Source organism: Pelophylax lessonae (genome assembly GCF_965119305.1).
Source record: "Pelophylax lessonae genome assembly, chromosome: 7".
Taxonomy (NCBI): Eukaryota; Metazoa; Chordata; class Amphibia; order Anura; family Ranidae; genus Pelophylax; species Pelophylax lessonae.
In genome coordinates this window covers 207,533,147-207,558,911 of record NC_138774.1, presented here as the reverse complement: position 1 = coordinate 207,558,911, position 25,765 = coordinate 207,533,147, and the positions used below count along the sequence as shown (strand labels likewise).

General features: G+C 43.0%; 1 protein-coding gene across 1 annotated transcript; it reads right to left on the bottom strand.

The window, feature by feature from the left end:
• Positions 1-260: 260 nt before the first annotated feature.
• Positions 261-24,090, bottom strand: LOC309559940 (CCN family member 1-like). Its single transcript, XM_082263416.1, has 5 exons — positions 23,878-24,090; positions 7,003-7,213; positions 4,523-4,894; positions 4,213-4,406; positions 261-1,576 (listed from the first exon to the last, which is right to left on the bottom strand). The coding sequence occupies exons 1-5, from the start codon at positions 23,932-23,934 to the stop codon at positions 1,274-1,276; spliced, it is 1,137 nt and encodes a 378-aa protein (XP_082119542.1). The 5' UTR covers positions 23,935-24,090; the 3' UTR covers positions 261-1,273.
• Between the last annotated feature and the right edge of the window lie 1,675 nt (positions 24,091-25,765).

Here is a 25,765-nt window from a genome sequence, read left to right as displayed (position 1 = left end):
ATTTGAAGGGAAGTCAGATTCGTTTCAGCAAGGCTGACAACTACCACTGAGGTCAGTGGGGTAAATGAAAAATCTAAGGGTCTCTAATGCAGTAATTTAGGTTTTAAAGTGCTTTTGCAAGAAAAGAAAAAAGTGAATTTTAAAATTCCCTTGTTAAAAAAAGAAAAAAGGCAATGAGTGAGGTTGCCTCCACCAATCACAGCCCATTCTGAGTGCCAGCTAGGAGCCAAATTAACAGGAATGAACTTCTTAGCCCATCGTATAGGCCAAGAACCAAATTATTGGTAACTAACAACTTGTATCCGATAACAAATCTTTACCCTTGATCATGGTCTCTTCTAGTCTATTAAGACATCGTATTAACTAGATGACTACATAATGAGCATTTAATCCAGCAAACTAGACATAACATCAGCAATAGTCAACTTTCAGTTTCATAGTTTCTTCAAGATGATTTTTCTACAGTTGAGGTTCATATAAGGTTATCATATATCTGATTTGGGTCAGATTGTAAGGATTTGACTTTAGAAGGCCAAGAAGCCTTTGGTCTATTCTTTAGAGTCACACATTTTTACGGTGGTGGCGAGTGTCTTCACCACTACTCCTGGCCTCAGAAGATCATGAAGTCTACCAGTGACTGCATTAACCACACTATTTTGCTAGTCAATACTAAAACTAATTTAGGTACTCTGTTAGAACCTTAGTCATAAGGACTTTTTAGTAGATCCAAACATATAATGATCTACGCTGGTTTGAAGGGTAATTTATGACAAGTATCTTTATATTCTCCATTGATCACCACAACTCCAGGAAACAAGAACTGGTCAGCCCAGCACCAACTTGGTGGGACATCTCCAGCTTATTCTTCTGTAATACCGTTCTTACAACCTTACAGCAAAGGTATACTGAATTCTCCCGTAATTGTGAATCGTGTGCATTAACCCTAGATTTAAAATATCAATTCAAACAGCATCTTAACAACTATAAACAGCTGTGTTTTCTTCACCCATGTTGGAATAAGTCAGCAATGCTGCCTTGCTACCATGACTATGCCGAGGGTCATGCATCCCACGCTTCCACACTGGTGAGCTTATAAGAAGGTGAATGGAAAGTCACAGGTCTCAAGACCACGTTTGGGTGTAGACGCACCATTCCTGCTTCACCACCAAGTTCTTGGTGATTGGGCCCTGTAAGTTGGAAACGGTTGGAAAGTTGGGGAGCCATAGTTTATGGCCACCGCCCCATAAGTCCGAAGGGTATATAATGTCCCCAATCAGTCCGTGAACTTATGGATGTCATTGTGTAACCGATAATGGGGGTAAGACAGCTCACTGTGATAGGGGCAGTTTTGGTGACAGCGACACTTTTCCACCCACATCATACTTTTCTGAAAGGTGTCTCCATCATCACAGCGAAAGCGAACACGCATTGTTCGGGTCTTTGAGGGGGTGCAGCACCGTCCATCTGAGCAAGAGCCGCAGTATTGTGGCTTGTACCGTCGTACGCTGGTACAGCCGGCATAGGTGAAGTACACAGCTTGCTTGGCCTTCTTTATTCTGGTACATTTCTTGCCATTCTGGTTGAAGAAAAAAAAAAATCATAAAAATTATACAATCTATATTGCCATTTTAATTGAGACAGAGGAAAGGTTAAAGTGGTTCTAAAGGCAGAAGGTTTACCTTTATTCATTCTCTGCATTAAAAAGGTAAAAAAACCTTTTGTATCCACCTGCCCCTCCTTCTACTTACCTGAGCCCAATCCACTGCTGTGCCAAGAGCAGTGGCTCTCTCCCTCTCCTCACTGGACAGTGAAGCAGCAGCTGAAGCCATTGGCTCCTGCCACTGTCAATTTACAGCAAGTGAGAAGAGTGGATGGAGGTGGGGGCCAAGCCAGGCTCGGTGTGTCAATGGAGCCAGGAGCACTGGCAGATAACTAGAGAAAAAGGATCATACTGCTCTGTGCAAAGCCATGGCAGAGAACAGGCAAGTATAAACATGTTCGTCATTAAAAAACAAAAACCCAATAACTATATTTAGACTTACAATCACTTTAAAGTCTAAAATTCGATAACCATTTGCCACCAACTACTAGCTAAATTTATCATCAGACGCACATTTTAAAGAAAAAAAACACAACAGGAAAACTTCACAGCAGGTGCTGCCCCAGTGGTCTTACAATATAAATGACTAGTGGAAACACAATCAAGTTTAAGGAACTCACATACAGTATCTCACAAAAGTTAGTACACCCCTCTCAGTTTTGTAAATATTTTATATCTTTTCATGTGACAACACTGAGGAAATTATACTTTGCTAGAATGTAGTGAGTAGTAGTGAGTGTACAGCTTGTAGAACAGTGTAAATTTGTGGTCCTCTCAAAATAACACACAGCCATTAATGTCTAAACTGCTGGCAACAAGAGTGAGTACACCCCTAAGTGGAAATGGCAAAATTGGACATTGGAGTCCTCTTCTACTCCTCCATGACGACACCACAGAGCTGGTGGATGTTAGAGACCTCCTCCACCTTCCATTTGAGGATGCCCCACATATGCTCAATAGGGTTTAGGTCTGGAGACATGCTTGTCCAGTCCATCACCTTTACCCTTAGCTTCTTTAGCAAGGCAGTCATGTTGGAGGGGTTTCTGTAATAGTTATGTTGGAATACTGCCCTGCGGACCAGTCTCCGAAGGGAGGATATCATGCTCTGCTTTAGTATGTCACAGTACATGTTGGCATTAGTGTTTAACTCAATGAACTGTAACTCCAGTGCCGCACACTCATGCAGCCCCAGACCATGACACTCCCAGCACCATGCTTGACTGTAGGCAAGACATTTGTCTTTGTATTTACATACACTTGCCCCACATGCTTGACACCATCTGAACCAAATAAGTTTCTTGGTCTCAGACCACAGGACATGGTTCCAGTAATCCATGTCCTTAGTCTGCTTGTCTTCAGCAAACTGTTTGCGGGCTCTCTTGTGCATCATCTTTAGAAGATGACAGCCATACAGACCAATTTGATGCAGTGTGCGGCGTATGGTCTGAGCACTGACAGGCTGGATCCCCACCCCTTCAAAAGACAACCTCTTGATATAATGCTGAGCACGTACACTCAACTTCTTCGGTCGACCATGGCGAGGCCTGTTCTGAGTGGAACCTGTCCTGTTTAAACCGCTGTATGGCCTTGGCCACCATGCTGCAGCTCAGTTTCAGGGTCTTGGCAATCTTCTTATAGCCAAGGCCATCTTTATGTAGAGCAACAATTTTTTGCCTTGAGGTGCCATGTTGAACTTCCAGTGACCAGTATGAGAGAGTGAGAGCGATAACACCAAATTTAACACACCTGCTCCCCATTCACATTTGAGACCTTGTAACACTAACGAGTCACATGACACCAGGGAGAGAAAATGGCTAATAGGGCCCAATTTGGACATTTTCATTTAGGGATGTACTCACTTTTGTTGCTAGCAGTTTACACATTAATGGCTGGGTGTTGAGTTATTTTGAGGGGACAGCAAATTTACACTGTTATACAAGCTGTACACTCACAACTTTACATTGTAGCAAAGTGTAATTTCTTCAGTGTTGTCACTTGAAAAGATGTAATAAAATAATTACAAAAATGTCAGGGGTGTACTCACTTTTGTGAGATACTGCAGATATCATCCCCAGCGAGAATCCATTTTTGAGGAAGGGAGGAAACTTGTGCACCTGGATAAGCAGAATGATTTCCACCCTCACTTTGGGTTAAAATTTCTAGCAGATCATACATTGTTCTTCAATTTGCATATTTCCTCCAGGTGCTCTATTTGAAATCTATAAATTGCTACATTAATAGATCAGTATAAATAGGTAATTGGCCAATATAAATGCAGAGAGGAAAACCACTTTCCCTGAAGGAGAATAAAACACGGGATCCTAAGGCACAAGCATAAACTGATGTCTAAAAATAAAGTTCAGGATCCCATGTGTATCCATTTGTCTTCTTGGACTAAGGTGACTACATCATAGCACAAAGTTCATTTGAATAATTATTCAGATGATCAATTCATATGCCGACTAGAAAACAGTCCAATTTTTTGTCACAGCTGACTTGGGCGATACTTTACACCTTTATGATTAATTCAATAATGGTCTAAAAAAAAAAAAAAAAAAAAAAAAAATATATGTTTTAGAACAGCAATGCTTTCATTAGTAGAACAGCCCTACCTTGGGTTTTGTAGGTAAGGGGTCCTTACAGGGTCGAATTTGGCACAGTCGTGTTTCCTTCATTAGTTTGCATTGTGAGTTGTCATTGGTTATCCTGGTAGACATGCCCATGCCACAGGATTTTGAGCACTGGGACCATTCTGTGGTCTGAATGGCACAGCTAGAACGATCAGGTTGTGGATGGGGGCCAAGACCTGAAAAAAAACAAGAGGGGGGTAGACAATGAAAACCTAATAGGAAACAAAGAGGCAGCAATGTTGCCGCCATCCCCCCAAATGTGTGACATCCATTTATCTGTTTAAATGTTTACCTGGGTCGACCTTAAACCCATTGCGGACCAAAGTTATGAGCTCATTGCTAGAGACTGGCTCAACGTCTTCTTGCTCTACCATCTCTTCAGAGGACTTCAAGGAGTCTTCTACGTCTCCGTTAGTTTGGTCTCCTGAGTCTTCGGAGATGTGGTTGCTGTCACACATCCATTCCTCACAGCACTGGCCAGGGACCTTCACCAGCCTGGGATTGATGCAGTCTACACTAGGTAGGGCCATTTCCTGAGGACACAGGGGCATACAGCCGACCACTCCATCCATGCAGGTGCACTGGTGCTTGCAGTTGGGCTGGAAGTTCTCTCCATTTTGGTAGATCTGACCAAAAAATTCACAGGGTCGTCCTTCAGACTTTGCTGGAAAGAAAGTAGAAGATGCATTTGTGCTTTATTAAATACAGAAATGCCAAGCAAAGACATGCTCTACATTAACTGCATGAATGCAAACTGCCATTGTGCCGACTATGGAAGAAACATTTCTGGGAAGCATGTGGAATATCCCATATTTTGGGAGGCTAGTCCTAGAGATTTGGATAGAGTGGATTAAACCACTGTCAGTTTTTATTGCGGTCTTTTTACCCCTCAATTAGGGTGACGCACGCTTTCTCAAATTGCCATGATCACCAATAATGAAAGGGTAAGTCCTAAAATTATGAATTGCGACCAGAACAGCAATAATCTTCAAAATCAGAACACTTGTTCCCATGAAGACTGTAAAGAACTTATAACAACCCAAAACCATATAAACACAATGGTTGTAATCCTCACCTACTCTATTCAAAATGGGGTTAAAAAAAAAAAAAAAAAAAAAAAAAAAAAAAAAAAAAAAATTGCCTGTAGATATGCTATAACTTTTTACTTTAAGAAAACGCTGACTTGCAATGCTCACATAGGCTAACATTTATACACACTTAAAGCAATGTGGTGAATTTATCCCTTCCCCGCCTGATTTTTACAACTCCTATCTGTTCTATACGGCTGCTCTATATAGACTCACATTTATTCACAGAATCCAAAAAAGGGTAAAACACTTTACTTTCCTCTTTACAACTCTGTAGTTTTTGGGTGTACCATGTAGATGTTGGTTTGAACAAGGACAATTTTTCCATTTAGGAAAATTCTATTGTTAAGGCCTGCCCCGTAACAAGCCCCATGCAAGCAAACAGCCCTGGCTGGGCATCCACTGCACATGCACACTACGCAACCCATTTATTCTTATGTACAGACGTCTATAGAAATTGGCTAGAGAAAGTCATGTGTGTGCGCAGGCAGCAGATGTAAAACGTGGCCAGGACCATTTACATTGAATGCTGACACCAGGCATGCAGAGCTAATGGCAACAATATTCCACATTAGTATCTACACTAGGAGGCCTTTGCACTAAACACGAAGCAGTTAGAAGTAAATAGGTTGGCTTGTGAATTTCACTCCGATAACTAGGCTTTGTAAATATACTACACCAAAATATTTCTGCCGGATCAATAACCCCACTCCCTACTTGATAGAGGAGAGAAATAAAACGACTTGATAGTGCCAACAATTCAGTCATAAAAGTCTTGGGCAATTACACATTCAGCATGTTTACTGTTCCATGTTCCAGGATAAATGATCTCTAGACATGTAGATGGCTGCTATAACATCCCGCCAGGTGTGGTGTTGACTTGAATTATATCTACTCTAAAAAAACCCTCGCCAACGTTAGAAGTGGCGCCAAGTGCAGGCCTTTGCCCAACGGATATATCCAGCTCATCTTTCACTAATGACTTTTGATAGGTAGGAGAGAGGTGCAAGTCTAAATGTAATTACACTCAGATCTGGGTCACTGGCCATGCAGAGTAATTAAGCTTAATTATTCCTCTCCATTTGGTCTGTACATGGAGTGCTATTGCCAATTTTTTCTACCAAGAACAAACATCTACAAGATGGGATTTGTCTATTATCTGGTCAGACATCGAGTGGTATTGCTGGAATTTAGTTCATTAGCAGTAAGAAAAATGAAATGGGCAAATACTTAAAATGTGAACTGCCTCATCTCCTGAAGGATTTGCAACTTTGTCTAGCCACTTTTGTGAATTATATACCACTCTGTTAGAATAAAGGAATGGTGGTGTCAACTTCTCATCTCCAAGCTGCTGTTTGGACAAAGGAGCAACTACCTACTGATAAGTCATTTTTACCTCTTTCCTCTTCAGCACATGTACATGCAACAGAGCTCGATTGGCTCCTAGTAGGACCAATCCCTCTCCCAGCCTTAGTGCTGCTGTGCAGAGGATGACATATGTCTGCCCTCTCGAAAGCTGGTTCAGGCTTTCACTAAGGGCCCATTTTAAATCTGCTAGTGTTCAGGAGATGGAAGTTTGACATAGAGGAGAACTGGTATTTACATACAGCAGCGGAGAGGAAATTTTTCATACAATGCGTCAGTCTTTTTGAAAAAAAGTGGATGGATACTCTGTAGTGTTTACCTCGGCAGATGCCTGCAGTAGATGAGGGGTCAGCCCCAAAGTCGCAGTGCAGCCCCTTGATGTGATCACATGGTTGTCTCAGATTGCAGTCTTGGTTGTACTGGCGGGCACAAACCTTACAGCACCCACAGGAGTCTGTCACAAGGCTGATGCCAGGGGCACATGCTGGTGCTTCTTTGGGGCATACACAGTTTGCTGGGCAGGATTCCACCTGGAAAAAAGAACCAATTATACTCTTGCAACGTATACCTTCAAAACACAGAGCGGTTAAAGTGAAATTCCCAATTTATGAAAGAAGCTCAGTCTTCCCCATGCCAAAAACAAGTGCACAATTCCACTGTTACCAGCATCTGCTCCGCTGATACAGGGACAAGCAACCGAACCAACCTATTCAAAGTGCCATTGTCATGAATTCAAAACCGTATTCTTATGCGTTTTGCCTTTCATTTTCCCCCCACTAAAAGTTGTTTACCCAGTGTGGGTCTTCACTGGAAAAAAAACTGCTCAAAACTGTTTAAAGGGGAGAGTCACTTGCCAAATTACTGTGGTGTACCAGGTCATATTCCCCAAAGAGTTGGTAGCCCATCATTTACAAAGATTCTGTTAATGGTAAGGCAAAGTTTGCCATGGTCCCCCAAAGGACAGACAAAACATGCTGATCCAAACCAGCTGCCTAACGGTCTGTCTGCAAACCATATACACTTGGGGTATCAGAGCATACATGTTTATGTGAATGAAACTGGGAGCGACAAAATAAATTTTTTTCTAACTTTGGTGATCAAGCCTTACTTGAAAACCAAGTTATAGGTATAGATGACCAAAAAACTGACAGATGTATTCAGGAACAGAGCAGGGACATACAAACAGGAAAATGCATCACTGAGCGATTCCGATTATCAAAGTGCTTGCTGTCACCCCTAAGGGTGACCCAATCCTCATCCGAATGGCAAAACAGAAACTAGGTCTGGAAGTTTATGCCACATTTAGGCCTGAAATATTTTGAGATGGAGTTATGGCATGATGCAACTTGCACCTTGCAAGAGAAGATGAAGATTCTACACACACACCAGAACAAAGTCTGTCGTCATTAAAGCAGATTTGGCAAACCACTTGAAAATGGTTTAGCGAGCTTTTAAAATGCAAGCTGGTCTGCAGTAAAATGGGGCAACAGATTAGGTTTGTCTGGATGTTTGTAACAAAAGGGTTTAAAACCAACTCGGGCATCTGTTACTCTATTCCAGGAACCTCAAGATCCTACTGCTCCACATCTTAAGGCTTAAAATTAGACCTTCAAACTTCTTTACAAGTCTGCTTGAATAAATTCCTGACTTGTCACAATATATATCAACAGTCATTTTCAATAAAGTCTACATTTTACAATAAAAATAAGTTTAAGAGTTGAAAAATACCTGTGAGTATTTAGTATGTGTGTAGTTAAAAGAAAAGATATGCCTGATGCAGTGTCCGCTTTTAAGACTCCTTGCCACTTATAGGTGAAACGCTACAAAAAACCTTGCACATGGCAATTTTTGGGTCTGTTGTAAGGGTTTTTGTTAAGAAATCTGGAAAGCAGAAAATGGGTCCACAAGTCGATAAATTTCACATTCACAGCTCATGAAAAGCTACTATGCAAGAATCACGTAGAAGGCCATATTGCAACAGTTAAGAGTCTACTAAGACAGAGCCTGATCACATCTAGGGCCCATTATTTAAAAAAAGTTACAAAGCCACTGCAACAGAACAACCCAATACCTAAATGTCGAGTTTGCACAAGATGGTTGAAACCTTACTGAAAAGATCCACCACCATAATGAAGTAGGGGGGGGGGGGGGGGAAATTGAGCCTAAATTGGTTCCATGGACTAAAATGCCCTTATACTGCTGTTCCCTCACGTTTTAGTAAAGCATCTCTAAGAAACACACAATTGAGTTGTTATACCCAACCGAAGTTCTGCAACATTATGTACATGCCTCTCCAGCCCTAATGAGGAGACATACTCCCTAGAACTCTACAGACTTCCTTTTTGAAATTAGCCAACAGCAGACACTCAAATGTCAAGCTTGATTTCTGCTGGTTTGTCAAAGCCATATAAGATTTCAGGTAGCCAAACTGAAAAATAACCTTGTGATGTCCAAAGGAATTAGGAAACTAAATGGATCTTTTTAATATTGGGTTAAGAGTTCTTTAAGCAGTCAAGGAGGCAACACATACTGAAAGCCCAACACATCTTACAACAAATTGGTGCTACAGATGTCACAAGTCCGTCTGAAGTGACATTTGTAAACTATAAAAGCCTTACACATTAATCCCTGAACTACAGATAATTCCTGGACGTGCCGCCAAGAAATGGCATAAACAATGACCATGTGACCTGATGACTCATGCCATCTCCCACCTCCAAGCTGGCAGCACTTACACAAATTGGACAGGGCACAGACTGAACTCAAAGGAACAGAGCCCTGTTTCACTTTGCATGTTGTGATAACCAGTTCACGTCTGGAAAAAAAAAAAAAAAAAAAAATTACGACGCAAGAACGGAGAGGAAAATATATTTTCTTAAACCACATGGTTCTATTCATTTAAAAATAGAACACCTTGTGGTTTCCAGAAAATGCCAGAGTTATATATAAACATGCAGGTATGGAATCTTTTCAGTGGAATGCTCAGGACTGCCAGAACTAAAACCTCCAGTAAATTATTATAAAGTCAGGTTATGTGCACAGGGTGTCTTATCCAAATGTGCATTGTGGAAGCTCCTGCGGTGCAGGTTACAAATCACTTCCCATAACTCCTAAGCAAGATCCCAAAAGAAAGAAATAAAAAAAAAAAAAAGAAGATTGGCTGGGAGAGACCACTAATCACATTTAGCTGTAGTGCGCAATGGCTAGTGGATATCTAAAAGCAGTATTTTGTCTTGGAGTTCAATTCCCACCTAAACTTTTGAAACATTTTAAGGGGAACCTTTAACAAAGCATGTTAATGACATGACTGTTCATTTAGGAGTCCCAAAATGGGCCAGGGTGGACACGTGTGCAAATTTGCAAAGACAGACATTGCCTTCAAAATTAGAGCCACCTCAAGGACTTGGGCAGTGGTGCCTCCACATGCGCCTTATATAAAATTAAAACAATCTTCCAACCAAGTCACAAGTCCATTATTTGTTATTGCCAATACAAAATCATTACTGAATTCGGGGGGGGGGGGGGGGGAGGTGTGTTCACTCTTGAGCACTGATTCGGAATTCAAAAATGTATTTGTAATTGCCTATATACTGTAGAATCGTTACTGCATTTGGAAGGTGTTCACTCCAAATGTAAATTTGCCAAGGCCGGATCGACATATTGACTAGACGCAAACACTAGTAAAAAGTTTATTTTATCAGTTGATGGAAAGACAGTTGGCCAACTGGTCAGTTGAACAATTAGAGAGTGTACTGGGCTGGGATTTGGTGCAGGACAACCATCCAATTTCTGGTTGGGGCTCCTGTGGAGCTCTGGAAATCAGCTAAAGGCCTGAAAAGGAGCCATTAACCATAACACACCATAGGTACACCTTTAGGTGATAATGCTCTGAAAATTTTTACCAAATCCATTATATCAATGATAAATGCAGAAACCGATTTAGAAAATGCTTGATCATCAATTTAGGAAATACTCTAATGGGCCATACACACTAAGATTTTCTGAAGACTTTCCTTCAGACTTACCAAAACCATATAACATGAGGTCAAACCTAAACACTTTCAATTTGTATGCAATCTGGCAGGCCCTTGCACTACATAGAAAAGGTAAATCTGAAGGAAAAAGTCTTCAGAAAATCTTATAGTGTGTATGGCCCTTAAATGTCTCCCAGGAAACACTGCAATTGTGCCCTGTCAGATTCCATTTTTTAAATCTCAAGTGTATAATCCTTGACAGCCAGAGAATATATTGTCTTGCCTTTACCTGGCCCTTTTGGCACTATTTCATTCACTGACACCAACGAAGGGGCACAATTCCTCCCAATAATACCAAGGATGGGGCAAAATTCCTTCCAATGATGGGGCCCAGTTTCTCCCAATGACACTAACAATGGAGCCCAATGACAGGGCATCATTGTTCCCAGTGAAACCAATGGTGGGGCACAATTCCTTCCAATAATCCCAACGATGTGGTATTGTTTACTCCCACTAAAACTGGGACTTTCTCCTCCTGATGGCCACAGTCCAGCCCCCTTAAAGTCTAAAGGACAGTAAACTGGCCCTTTGTTTGGAAAGTTTGGGGGCCCCTGGTCTAAAGGGACAAAATAGAAGATATCTTTTTTCCAAAAATAATCCATACACATCCACTAGTTAAAGCGGTTGTAAACTGCTGGTTGCTTTTTTTTTTTTTTTTTTTTTTTTTTAGGACCTGCAAGGTAAAGGCATAATGGGCTAGTATGCATCGCAAACTAGCCCATTATGTGAAACTTAACTTAAAACGAAGCCCTCCAGCGTTGTGGTGTAGTCGATGGAGGCAGCATTTATTTTCTCCTGGTCTTCCTTCCAGGTTCGCAGACTCTGGCTGTATGACAGGCTGGAGCCACGATGATGTCATTCTCACGCATGCGAGCCGCCATTAACAGCACAGGTATCTGAAGGAATGGCACAGGTAGCTGTTCCTTCAGAGCACATTGGCTGATGACGACATCGGCTGCATGCAGTGTACAAATCTTCTAAACGGTACACGTTTAGGAGATATTATAGGCTTACCTATAGGTACTGTAAATAAGTAAGCCTCTTTAACGGCCCTGTAATCTATTTTTCATGAAATAGTTTGTGATTTTCTGCCTCCCTGTAAAATCCTAAATGACAGAAGCTACTTTTTGAGTTCAAAACACATACTTGAATATTTTTCTTCTTGGTAACCCAAAGTTTAAGGTAAATTTAAGTACACTTCCAAAACACAATCTTTCTATATTCTGGATTGCGATAGATCAGATGCCAGCACTTGCTAATCAAAGACTAAAAATATCCCATTCTATACTATAAGACAAGGCAACGTTGAGCTAAAAGCATTGAGGCTGCAAGTGTTATACAGAAATGTAGTCACTTCAGGCTCCTGTTTGAGTGGAAAGACATGCCTGGAAGAAGTCAGTTTCTATTTTTTGGAAAATTAAGGATGCCAGAAGTTTGAGGATTAGTAATATCTGATAAAACAGTATCGTCAGAAGCCGTTGCAGCTCTGAACTCCCACAGCGAACGCAGAGAGACACCCAATACTTTGACTAGAAGACTCCTGGACAAGAGCCAAGCAATGCCGGAATGGAGTACATAAGGTCACCGTGTCGCTCCCAGAGTACCCCTGAAAAAGTTTTGAAGTGTTAGAATTAAAGAAAAGCTCCATGCAAATGTGTTAACTCATTTTAATCTACCAAAATATTCCTTTGTCATTTATGCCAACTTTTTAGTCTCACAAGCATACTTACCTAAAAAGATCTTTCAGCTTAATCTGAGATTGGGTTTGCAGTGCCAGTGCCTGGGTGGGAAGGAAGGTACTTAAGTGGGTTTACAGGACCCAAGGAGCTCAGGTTGGAGGTCCTGAATGCAATGATGTTTGCCAATAAACCAAATGGTTAAGCAGGAAGTGAAGCCGTGATTGAAGTCCCCACAACAGCAGGTTTTGAAAGGTGGTGTCACCCTCCTTATGCTATGCAGTCATAAGCACAGCAGGAGTGTGGGCCAAAAAAGATTGCAAAGTCTCTGTGGATATAACCATTCCTACACATGTGCTTCAGCTGGCATCTTGGTTGGCGACACTACCAATTAGAAGTTCTGCCAGATCACATTATCACAGCAAAAATAGACACCCAGTGATAGCGCTGAACAGGGATGTGTGCCAATTCGCATCTACATAAGCACACAACAGTGAAAGATAAGCACTGAGCAGAAAAGTTTTAGAGCTCCAACTGGGCAGAACCACCAGCCGCTCATTTTTAGAATGTGGAGTCTGCATATTGGATGTGGCTCCCTCTGAACTGAGAGACCTAAAATCTAGAAGGAAGCAAAACCGGAGCCTTGAAATGTGATCCCAGCATGCAAGAGGACGCCAAACATAAACAGCTAGAGCCTAGAAGTGCGAGAGCGGCACACTGTTTACAACTTCCAGCAACACTTAAAGCAACATCTCGATTTTTGTACGTGGCCCCAAAATTGGAGTGCCTCAAAATTATCTGCATGGTGAGAGATTTTATTGGATGACCTGGCTCTATTTAGCCTTCATGCTGATCTATGGATGAGTAACAAAGACACCCCATTCATAGAGGATTCATGCATACTTAAACCCATCTCCAGCCAAAACATTTAGTTTTTAGCTGTATCAAGACGAAGAAGAGTATCTGTCAAACTTTCTGCCCTGTGACCACATTGGCAAGATGTGCTCTATTCTTCTACTGGTGGCAATGTCTCAAAGATCATTGAGATTTTAATGAGACTGCATTAAAAACCTGAACAAAGTTCTAAAACCAGCTCCCACACTACCTCACCGAACACTACACAAATATATATATTAAAGAACCTTGTGACTCCTTCCGACTGTCTTTCCCTGACCCCCCCCCCCCCTTAGGATCTGGTAAGGGTGGCTTTTATCCATTGGTGGTGGTGGTGGTGGTGGTGGTATCTGATCACTCTTCATGGTGGTGGAAGGAGTTGTCATCAACTGCGAACTATCACATTTATTGGACTTTTGACACCATTTATTGTGATTTATTTGAGCTGTTTGGCACGGATTAGCACAACTTGAGCGAGTATTTTTGCTTGTATAATGTGTAATAGCATTTCTAAACCTTTAGTAATGCACTTTTATTTATATTTGAGCATGCATTTAATAATGTCAGGGGCTGCAACAATTGGCCGAAGAAAGAACAGAAAATTGACAATATGCAATTACTAAAGGGTTTAAAAGAAAACTAGTAGAACAGGGTCTAGAAAGGAGTCCCAATGAGTACCAGGATGGACAGCAGTAGATTAAAAATGGATAGGTAAAGATGGAAGGGGGGGGGGGGGGGAAGGGAGACCTTAACTACCAAATTTTAACACAGATTTCCAATCAAATGGAAGATACAGAATCAATTAGAGGGTCATTAATTAGCAACCTAGTTTGATACCATTGATACCACTGGGTATATTGGAAACACTTAATTATAGACTGTTTTGTACGAACAGGTAGGGTTTAGATAAAGGGTACCCAAACGTCAAAATACTAAGTTGTTACTTGATTTCCAGGAATCTTCCAGGACGGTCTTAGAGTGGCTCCCCCTACCTAGCACAGTTAACAAATACAAATTAGTATAAAAAGACACACAAAATGCATGGTCCCTCAATTATAACAAATAAACCGAACCATTAGAAAAATCATAGGGTGGGAACAGTGCCATCCTGGAAGATTCCTGGAAATCAAGTTAACAGGTAATAACATAGTTTTCCCAAGTCCTCTTGCAGGATGGCCTTATGAGAGACACAGAAATAATACCTGTCAGGGAGGGACTACTGCCTGAAGCACTTTTTTTCCCAAAAGCCTGATTGATGACAGAAGGCCCAGACGGTAGTGTCTTACGAAAGTCTGGAAACTTGACAAGGTGGATGCTTTGCAGATCTAGATCAGGGTAGCTCCTGCTTTCTCTGCCCAAGAGGTGGCTAAGGCTCTAGTGGAATGTGCTCTAAGTTTAGCTGGAGCTGGCAGTCCTGCTATGGAATAGGCTTCCTCAATAGCAGATTTTATCCATCTCACAATAGTGGTTTTTGGAGGCCCCTAGTCCTTTCCTGGGACCTGAATACAGCACAAACAGATTGAAAAAAGGTACCCATTCTTTGGTTCTTCCAATGTAGCATAACAGGCATCTCCTGACGTCTAAGGTGTGAAAATTCTCCTTTTAAAATTGCTTGCTTGTCCGCAGAAAGATGAAATTTCAATGTTTTGTGACCTATGGAAATCAGTGGATACCTTAGGGAGGAATCCTGTGTCCAGGGACAGAATGACCTTCTCTGGAAAAAATGGAACAGTAAGGTTCCGCTATTGATAAAGCTTGCAATTCACTCTCTCCTGGCAGACACCAGGGCCACTAGGAGTACGGTTTTGCAAGTTAGGAGTTTTAAAGAGCTTTCGTCGAGAGGCTGAAACAGTTCCCTCATAAAATGTTGCAGTACTGCCGATAGGTCCCGGGAGGAGGTCTCCTTCTTGAAACAAACTTGATGAACCTCTTTAGAGTATGATCTGCTAATTTAAGGTCTATGAAACTGGATAATGCAGACACTTGCACTTTAAGGGTGTTTGGTGCAAGACCTAAATCTGTAGCATCCTGTAAAAAAAATCCAGTATGGCTGGAATAGATCCAAAAATCCTGCCTTTCCTTCCTCCAGCCGTAGAACTTTTTCCAAATTTTGGAGTAAATTAGGTTTGTGGACTTTTCCCTTACTTTCCAATATGGTGCCGATCACTTTCTCAGACAGACCTTTGCTTTTTAACAGCTCTTTCTCAGTAGCCAAGCTGTCAGAGAAAGACGGCCCACATGTGGGTGGTGCAATTTTCCTTGAACCAGTAAGTCCTCCCTTACTGGAAGCTTCCAAAGGGTCTGAGATCGAGAGGTTCTGGAGAGCAAGAAACTAGGTTCTCTTCAGCCAAAAACAGGGCTATTACTATGCCCTTTGCTTCTGTAGTTCGGATCTTTTTTAAGATTTGGAATGAGCCTGAAGGGAGGAAATGTGTATAAGAGCTTCCCTGTCCAGGGGTAGGCGAATGCATCCAACCCTAAACTGCTCGAATTCCTGTGTATGAGAAGAATTTCCTTACTTTTACATTTTTTGGAGGAAGCAAAAAAGTCTCTCTGGATAACCCCAGTTTGAGTAATCAGCGTGAACACTTCTTGCTTCAGACTCCCTTCTGTATGCGAGATCTGTTCAAAGGGAAAAGACATTCTCTTCCCCACAAAATATTATCCCGGCTAGTTCCTTGAGGATTGCTAAACGTGTGCCTCCTTGTTTGTTGATAGAAACCGCGGCAGATCGCTCTGTTCTCTCAAGTTGGAAGACTTCTTGGCCCAAGACTGATCCCCCATTTCCCTTGTGCTGCCTGGTGGCCCATGTGGGCTCCCCAACCCTACGCAGCTTGTGTGTTGTGATTCTTAATGGATCCACCTGTGTCCAGCAACATCCCAGAGACAGATTCCTTTCTAGCAGCTGCCACTAAGGATTCTTTTACTGGACTCGGCAGTGTCACAAGATTTAGTGGCGACTGTCCCATACTGATAACATGAACCTCTGAAGAGCTCTCATGTGATTCTGGGCCCAAGTTACTGCTGGAATTGCTGCTGTCATCAGTCCTAACAATCTCTATCTTTCTGATGGACGTTGTGGGGTTCAGTAGGAGCCCGGAGGCTTCTGACATCAGCGTTTCCCCTCTTACGGTAAGAAGATTTTTGCTTTTAGTTAATCCACTATATACCCCAGGAAAATAAACTCTGAGCAGGGAGAAAATGCGACTTTTCTGTGTTTAAAATCCAACCCAGACTCTGAAAGTGACTGTTATGTTCAAAGACCTTTCCAATTCCGTAGCCGTTTTTTGCGAAGGGCAGGTCATCTAGATACAGTATTATCAAGATCCCTTCTGTCCTCAAGGTCTGTAATGCTTCTGCTAACACTTTTGTGAAGATCCTTGGAGCAGATGCTAGCCCGAAAGGTAGAGCGTTGAATTGGAAATAGGATTGTCCGATTTGGATCTTTTAATGAAAAACCTGAGAATTCTTTTTTCTCTGATGAGAATATGTAAATAAGCATCCTTCAGGTCTATAGGTCTATTGTGACTATGAATGCCCCCTGAATCAGTAGTTCTTTGATGGTTTCCTTCTTGAATTTTTTGTATTGGACTTTTCTGTTGAACATTCAGGTTGAGGATCAGTCTGAGTTTTCCTGACTGTTTCTTTGTTAAAGCAGAGGGGGTTTACTCCATCTTTCTCCTTTGAGATAGGGAGGATATGACTCCTTGGTCCATCATTTCTTGGAGCAGATTTGTCATGGCAGCTGCCATGTTCACATCCTTCGGAAGTTGGGCTACTAAAAAAAAAACGTTCTGTGGGGGGGGGGGGGGGGGGGGGCAAAATAGGATTGATTTCTGATAACCTCTGGCGATTAGATCCAAGATGTATGCGTTGTTTCATGTGGCCTGCCACTGGGATAGGAAGGCCCCCAGTCCCCCTCCTACCCGGCAAGGGGAGTCATTGGCCTTTTTTCTTTAGGCTGCGGAAGATTAAACAGAAATCCCCTTTTTCCCTTTGGTTTTCTATATTGCCATGGCTTCTTTTGCCCTTTCTTGCTACCTTCTTTATGTCCCATTTTCTTGAAAGGATGAAACCCTCTCTTGTATTGCTGTTTTTTGGGGACCGGAAAACTTTGCTCCCTGTCTGATGAACATTCCAACACTGAATCTAGATCTTCAAAGACTAAATTTCCTTTGAATGGCAGAGAACATAACGGTCTTGGAAGAGGCATCCGCTGCCCAAGTTTTCAACCAAACAGCCCTTCTTGCTTGGTTGCTTAGAGCAGTGCACCTGATGGCTTCAGCCAAAGCGTCAGTGACCTAAGCAACCGCTTTAAGTACCAGGAGGGAAACCAGAAGCTCTTTTAGGAGTATAATTTTCCAGTAAAACTTTAATTGCCTCAACCCGAGATCAAGGGTCCTGACAACGCAGCAATGGCCAGTTGGAAGTTTGCCGCTCCTGCATCCCATGCCTTCTTTAGGTAGCCTTCCTGTCCATGGCATCTTTAAGTGAACCTGTGTGCTTTGCAACCCTGGCCAAAGCTGCATCTTCCTTTTTAAAGAGAAACCTTCTTTTAAAGCTTTTAGGGAGAAAAACCCTCTTCTTGGGCTCTTTCCATTCCTGCAAGATTGTGTCTTTCAATGCTGAATATACAGGGAAAGATGGAGTCTCTTTTGTATGTAACCCCGCATAAAGTTAGTCATGGATAGCTAGATCCTCTCTTCCTCCTCCTCTTCCAGCTCTAATGTATCAAATTCATTTTAGGAGCTCCTGTGTCCTATCAGAAGGAAAAAGGAATTTCTGAACTCGACTAACTTTCTCTTCCTTGAGTTCCCCCTCCTCAGGACTAGATTCCCTGTTGGATCCTTCTTCCATTCTCCAGCACCCCTGGATCCCCCTCTGCAGCCACAGGGGTGGGAATGGGAGTTGCTGAGCTAGAAATGGAAGTAATAGGAATAGCAGTATCCAGGGGTCCTGAATCTTAGAGAGTTTCTGAAGGATTCAAATTTTTTTAACCATATCAGTCTTCATGGTATCTAGCAACTTCTTGAACATAGAGCTACTTTCTTTCTTGGCTAAGGCATCTATGAATTCTTGGCATAACCTTTTCTTCCATGAGGATGACAACGTGTTTACGCGAGGCATGTGTTTTAAGGGACCTCGGCAGGCCCTGCTCCATTCTTATCTTTGCGGCTCTTCCCCTGGGGAGGCACAAACAAAAAAAAGGAGCCGATTCAGAGAGCTGCCAGGTGCAAGGAAGAAGGGGAGAAAAAAAAAACAGCAGTGTCGACTCCTTGACCTCTTCATAAAACAAGCAAATAAGTAACTAAAACACCCACTCAGTGCCCCCTCCACCGAGCAGCAGGAAAGGAGATGATGCACAGTCATCACTTTCCTACCTAAGGGCTTGGATCCTTCTGTGTCACCGGATCCTCTTCCTATGCAGCAGCCACCTCCACGATGCACATGCAGGGAACTGGAGATCAGCACAGGGTCTTTTAAATAAATAAACACCCAGCTCAGCCCATGTCCTCTGTGGATCCTGGCCTGGCATGTGTGGATCAGCATGCCCAGGCAGTGTGCATTCCCCCTCCATCCTGCTAGGACATCCTGGACTCCATTCCAGCTTCTGTTCCATCCAATATGGCCACCGGGCTTCCACGCCGCATCACTTCCGCCGGAAGTACATCACTAGCCCGGACCGGAAGTGACATCAGCACTCCGCCCCCAGCCTCCTAAACACCAGGAAGCCATGACTGACTTCACAGTAACACATGGGAGGAAGCTACAGGTAAGTGCACTGCACTAAATCCACAGAGGAGAGGGTTAGCCTCCTACAATGGCTGCCCTCAGGACCTACCAAAAAACAGGGGAGAGAGGGTCCAGTCTCCCCTGGGCAACCCCCCTTGGGGAGCCCAAGCTAATCCTTCCATCTACCCAGGAACACCACTCCAGGGGAAACAGATTAGCCCAGGAAGCCCCTGCCACCTAGCACAAAGGCCTGACAGATGAGAAACCAAATCCGTAATCCTGTCTGGCTGGAGGAAACAGAATAACCGAAGGACTATGCATAATATGTCTTTTTATACTAATGTGGATTTGTGTTTCCTGTGCTACGTGAGAGGAGCCACTCTCATAAGGCCGCGCTTTTAGATGACTTAGGGAAAAAAATTATGGAGGAGGACGGTTTTCCATGCTGCAAGGGATAGAATAGTGAGTGGTTTTGGGATCCTAGTACCCGAGATGTCAATTAGACCAAAAAGTGCCCATTCAGGGGTCAGAGGTAGGTTGTTTTACTAAATGCATAATGCACCCCTGAGTGCTAAAAAGGGTTTAACCCCCAGGGCACAACATGGAGCAAATCTGCATGTGGATGACCACACTTTGGGCATCAAGATGAAGATCTTAGGCCCATAAGGGGAGAGCGATGTGGAGATATGCAAGGATGGTGGAAGAGCCTAAAGTTATGGCAAAAAAATATGCAAAATCCCAAGGCACCCTAAACTAAAAAATAAAAAAAAAAAAAAATGTAACGTTGCTTGTCAATGAGCAACCTGAGCCTAGGATGATGCACACATCAGAGGTCCCCCGATCACAAAAGAGTCCTCCCCATACATGAGATGAATAAACCCATTTATCACATCAGAGAACCTCCATGACAGAGTCCCTCCATCCCATCAGAACCCTTCCCAGATTACAGAGCCTCTCTTCGCTGATTCAGGGCACACTGGGTTTCATGCTCACGGCACACTAAGGGGACCCAAAGGGCAGCCCGGTTGAGAAATTCTGAAGAATAAACACACACGCAAAAAACCCTCAGACGTTTAAAAAAGTAACTACACCACAAATCTAACACCGATCAATAAATATCTCCATACCCAGTCCAAAAGGAATGTTCTCATGAGAAAAGCAGAGCCTGCCATTAAAGAATTATTTTTCCAACATGCTACTTGCTGGCTGTCATGCTGATTGCTCTGGCTTCTAAACTTGAATTACGGACCAGAACAATGGAGAAAGACTTCTGATTTGCCTGATCTGCATACTTCAGCCATACTTTAATTAGTGTATTGGCCGGACAACTGGAAGTACGAGTACCTCAGTAATGGCTGCCCCTATGTTTTTTCCTCTGCTGGGTTTACTTTAAGGATTCTAGGACAATATCCCCCCGGACAACATCCCCGCTCTAACCCTAACCCTATGTCCCAGGGGATATTGCCCAGGGGATGTTGTCCCGTGGGATGTTTTCCGGGGGGATATTGTCCTGATACCTACTTTAAGAGTGTCCACGAAGAGCATCGCCAGCTACAGGCTTAATTAACTGACGGCTTTGCCGTCGCTGCACTAGACTTCTCTGCCAGCCTCTATTTGTCTTATGCCAAATTATACATCAAATTGTAAATCAGGCACAGGAAGCAGTAACGCTTATCAAGAGAATGACTGCGTGCACAGCAGCCTCGCCAAAAATTAGCTATTCAGGCTTTTTTTCCCTAGAGATTATGTTGGCTGCTATAGGTTGCTACACGTCCTCTAGCTTTAGTAAATAAACTCACATGGTCCACAGACGTGGAGTCAGAAACTGACATTCTGGCGGCTAATCAGTGGATCCTCCCCGCCAGTCACATGACCAAATACCCTAGATTGTGGCATTTTCAAATTCACATCTCCCAAATGCATGAGATAGTTGGTCCTCCAAGCTTAAAACCCAGTTGAGTGGCCACCACAGGACTTCAATTGCCAGCAAGACCCCCATAAGTCACGAGTATAAAACAGCATGCTTCAACTATGCCAGTTCACCACGACCATGGAGTGTCATCGGAAACAAATTTGTGACACCCCCACCCCCTTCTCACAAGTCCCCAGTCGTCTCTGGGCCCATACCAGCCACCAACGGCCAGACTTTGATCTCATCACAGCACAGGCATTGATTGATTAAAATGGAACAGTGGCAAACTTTTTTAATAGCGCTATAGAAGGAAACATTTTATCTGCTGCCAGACATGTGGGTGGCAATGGAGTGTGTAAGGGGGGGTCAACTACTCATCACCACCCAACTTATATCAAGGGGCAGCTTTCAGCAAAGCAAAAAATAGACCATTTCATTCAAAGCGTCTCATTGCATCACACCCCTCTTAATGTGCCTTACAATACTGGTTTGGATTTTTTTTTTCCCCCGGGCATACTAGTCCTACTTGGCACAACCTAGCACATTTGGGCTCCATGTAAAAAATACTAACCAGACCAATCATACATCATCTGCCATTGCTTGAACCACAGTAACCCAACAAAGGTTGGCTTTTGATTGGCTGCAGCAGAGCATGGTCTTCAGACTTGTAAAGCAAGGCAGAACAAAGGTCAATGGCAGCATGCAACGCACAATTTTCCATAGCAACCAATGACTTGGTTGCTATGGGTTATATAGAGCTTAAGCAGAGTTTTACAAATGTTATGCGATTTTTACACCATTTACGTGATGTGCCATGCAAGAGCTTCTTTGGGTTAGGATGGTGCATTTTCAGCCCCATAGATTTATGGAGCACCATATGTTGTTTCAGGTGCTCCTATTGAAGACAGTGGGGCCAAAAATGCCCAAATCTACCTGCAGAAGAAGCTCCTGAACATTTTTGCTTGGTGGGCATCTAGAATTCTTTAGTTGAGTGTTTTAGTAACTTCAAGCTGAATGGGGTCCGATTCTATTCTCCAATTTTGGCTAAAAAGACAAATGTGCTGTAACCCCCAGCAAACGCCAATCCTAATGGCCAAATCAGAAGTGAAAGGCTAAATCCACACATTTTTTCCCAATGGAAACCTTAAGATGGCAGATCTTCCAGAAAAGTGTGTAATAAAAATCTTAAACCAGCAATACATTATGCAATCTGATTGTATCTCCTGTAATGCAAGGGCCTGCCTGATTGGATTGAATGGATGATTTGGGCTCTGTTCACACCTGAGCATACTGGAATTGCGTGTTTCTGCCTGCGATTCCAAAATCGCGGCAAAACAGGAGATGCATTTGTGATGCTATTATTTCTTCATGGCACCCCAAATGTTAGATTGTTGAGCGACAAATCGTGGAAAAAAAAAAATAAATAAATAAAAAAAAAAAATCGCAACGCCAACGCTCCTGGCTCCGTGCCAAGATTTGGTACACGAGCGTTTTTGGAGTGGAGGGAGGCCCATTTAAATGAACAGCGCCGCTCCAAAAAACACATCGCAAAAAAAACTACGGTGCAGCAGCTGTTGCTGCACTTAGGTGTGAATGGAGTCTTAGGCTCCGTTTCCACTATTGCGACTTGTAGTGCGACTTGACGCATGTCAAGTCGCACAACAAGTCAAGACCCATTATTTTCAATTAGGCCCGTTCTAACTGCTGCGGCTTGAGTCGCAGCGACTTGTAAAAAGGTTTTTGCACTACTTTTGGGCCGACTTGTCCCTCATTATAGAAGGAAGTCGCACTGAAGTCCCCCAGAAGTAGCCGCAAACAAGTCACACTACAAAGTCGCGCGACTTTGTAGCCGCAATAGTGGAAACGTAGCCTTAAGGTTTGTCTTCCTGTTGTAGAATTTTGGTAAATCTATAGGCACACAGATTATACACTCTCTATCTTTAGATTTACCAATATTATGTAAAATCAAGAACAAACCTTAAACGACGCATTTAAATCATATCCAGTCAGGCAGGCCCTTACATTACAGATCTGATTGCATAGTGTATGGTCGGCTTTCAACAACAGATCTGATTGCATAGTGTATGGTCGGCTTTCAACAGATCTGAATGCATAGTGTATGGTCGGCTTTCAACAACAAATCTGATTGCATAGGGCATGGTCGGCTTTCAACAACAGATCTGATTGCATAGTGTATGGTCGGCTTTCAACAACAAATCTGATTGCATAGGGCATGGTCGGCTTTCAACAACAGATCTGATTGCATAGTGTATGGTCGGCTTTCAACAACAGATCTGAATGCATAGTGTATGGTCGGCTTTCAACAACAGATCTGAATGCATAGTGTATGGTCGGCTTTCAACAACAGATCTGAATGCATAGTGTATGGTCGGCTTTCAACAGATCTGAATGCATAGTGTATGGTCGGCTTTCAACAACAAATCGCCAAGACCTAGACTGCAAGTAAGGCTATAATTATGCGATGGCACCCCATTGCAACACCAATAAAGAACCCCCTTTCTTTTTGTTTCCTTCTCAATGGCAATCCCCCGAGGGATACCAATTATCAAAGGATCAAACTAAATTACACATTGGCTTTATCCAGAATTTATCTGCCAATTTTTTTTTCAACCGTACGCTATGTAACCAGAGAGTGCAGGACCCACTAGGATTATCTGGCAGGTGCATGGTCTGCCTTAGCTTGTTACACCCCTGATTGCAAGTTCTGCAGACAAGGACAGCCTCATCAACCCCAGTACTACTTCTGTAGGCAGAATGGCCAGCTTGGTGAGGACCCTGGACATCAAACCAGCCAATTGTTAGGAAGTAGACTGCAAATTCTAGGGTTAAATCTGAATGTCCAATAAGAGCTGTAAGCCTGATCTGCAGAATGGAGCCCCATGTCAAAGTCACTTAGCTAACAAAGTACTGGGTAGTTCACTTACCAGCTTCCCATGGCAGCCAGCAGCCAGGAGGGTGAGGAGAAGGAGTCCTGGGTACATGTCAGTGAACAGAGGTCCACAGTCAGTTAGCAGTGCTGTAGAGGAGGAGGAGGATGGGGCAGGCAGTGGAGCGGTATTGGGGTGCACAGGACCGGAGATCCTCAGTCACACTAAGATAAGTCAGCTCCACCGCTGCCTGCTCAGCCACCTGAGACTCTCAGCTGTCCATTGACAAGAACGAGCAGCTGCTCCACTACTTATACGAGCATGTCCCAGCCACACCTCCCCCTAGACAGGGGCCACGCCTCCCGCCGCTCTGATGTCGCTCAGCATCAATAGGCGAATGACCGGGCTATGTGGAGCTCTCGGCACCGCCCCCTGCAGGCCGCTCGTGGCGCTGCAGCTGCATTCCAGTGAGTCAGAATTTAGGAAAGTTCTTTCCCTGGATTTTTTTTTCCTTTCCTCTTTTGACTTGTACGGGATCTGATACTCTGAAGGTGGAAGAATAACTCAGGATGCTTTGTTCTGTGGTTAAGGGAATCTACATTTTTTTTTAAGATCCAATATGTTATATGTAGTGTTTGTGTCTTAAATTATTTAATACTATTTTCAGTTCAGAAATAAAAACACACAAAGAAAACCAAACCACTGGGATAACACAAAAATACTAAATATTATCTCAATCACCCCGCGCTTTAGGAGAAACAAAGAAACAAATGATATTATAAATATTAATCGCTTTTCCACCGGAGGATTTTGCTGTCTTACGTCCAGGCCACTTTTTGCGATTCGGCACTGTGCGACTTTAACTGGCAATTGCGCGGTCATGCAACGCCGTACCCAAAAGAAATTTACGTCCTTTTTTTTCCCACAAACAGAGCTTTCTTTTGGTGCTATTTGATCCCCTGTGCGATTTTTACTTTTTGCGCTATAAACAAAAAAAGAGCGTAAATTTTGAAAAAATAACAATATTTTTCAAATTATTTTATATGAAATTCCCCCCCCCCCCCCCCAAAAAAATGTAAAAATCAAAATTTTTTTAAATTTTTGGCCAATTTGTTTTATGCTACCTATGTTTGGTAAAAAAAAATCACAATAAGCGTATTTTGATTGGTTTGCGCAAAAGTTATTGCGTTTACTAACTAAGGGAAAGATTTCTGTCATTTTTGGTGTTTTTTTTTTTTAACGAGTAATGGCGGCGATCTGCGATTTTTTTTTTTTCTTTGCGGGACTGCGACATTGCGGCGGACAGATCGGACCCTTGACTGACATTTTTGAAACTTTTGGGGGTACCAGTGACATTACTACAGTAATCAGTGCTATACATATGCACTGTTACTGTAAAAATGACACTGGCAGGGAAGGGGTTAATTTTATTGGAGAGTGAGGGGTTAATGTATGCCTGGTGCTTAGTAACGTGTGTGGGGGGAGGGGACTGAGTGACAAAAGAACAGATCGCATGTTCAGCTATTCTGAACCCTGCAATCTGTCACTGTCTGTCACTTAGGAGATCTGCCCGCTTTGTTTACACAAGCGGGCGGATTTCCACACTCGATTCCACGACGATCGGGGAAGAGCAGCGGCGATCGCCGCTGCTCCTCCCCTGGCCCGACTCCCGCTGTGACTGAATACAGCGGGAGCGAGCCTCCGGCGGCGCGCGCGAGCCTCCGAGAAAGGGGAGTGTCTGGCGACGTAGGTCTACGTCGCCAGACGATAACGAACCGCTTTGCCGCAGTAGAGCTCTAGTGAGCAGTGGCAAAGTGGTTAAATATGAACACATATATAGCTGCTGCTCAATATATAGCGATAAATGAAAAAAATGTGTCAATCCCTTCAAAGTCCATGAGAGTGAAAAGTCCAACACATAAGCAGTGCTTGTAAAGAGAGTGAC

Bases quoted from the DNA above. Each gene is read 5' to 3' on its own strand.
- LOC309559940 (XM_082263416.1), bottom strand. From the start codon at position 23,934: ATGTACCCAGGACTCCTTCTCCTCACCCTCCTGGCTGCTGGCTGCCAT. The intron at 7,214-23,877 runs GTAAGTGAACTA...TCTTTTTTCCAG, and splicing joins CTGGCTGCCATGGGAAGCTG to GTGGAATCCTGCCCAGCAAA. The intron at 4,407-4,522 runs GTAAACATTTAA...GTTTTTTTTCAG, and splicing joins TGGGTTTAAGGTCGACCCAG to GTCTTGGCCCCCATCCACAA.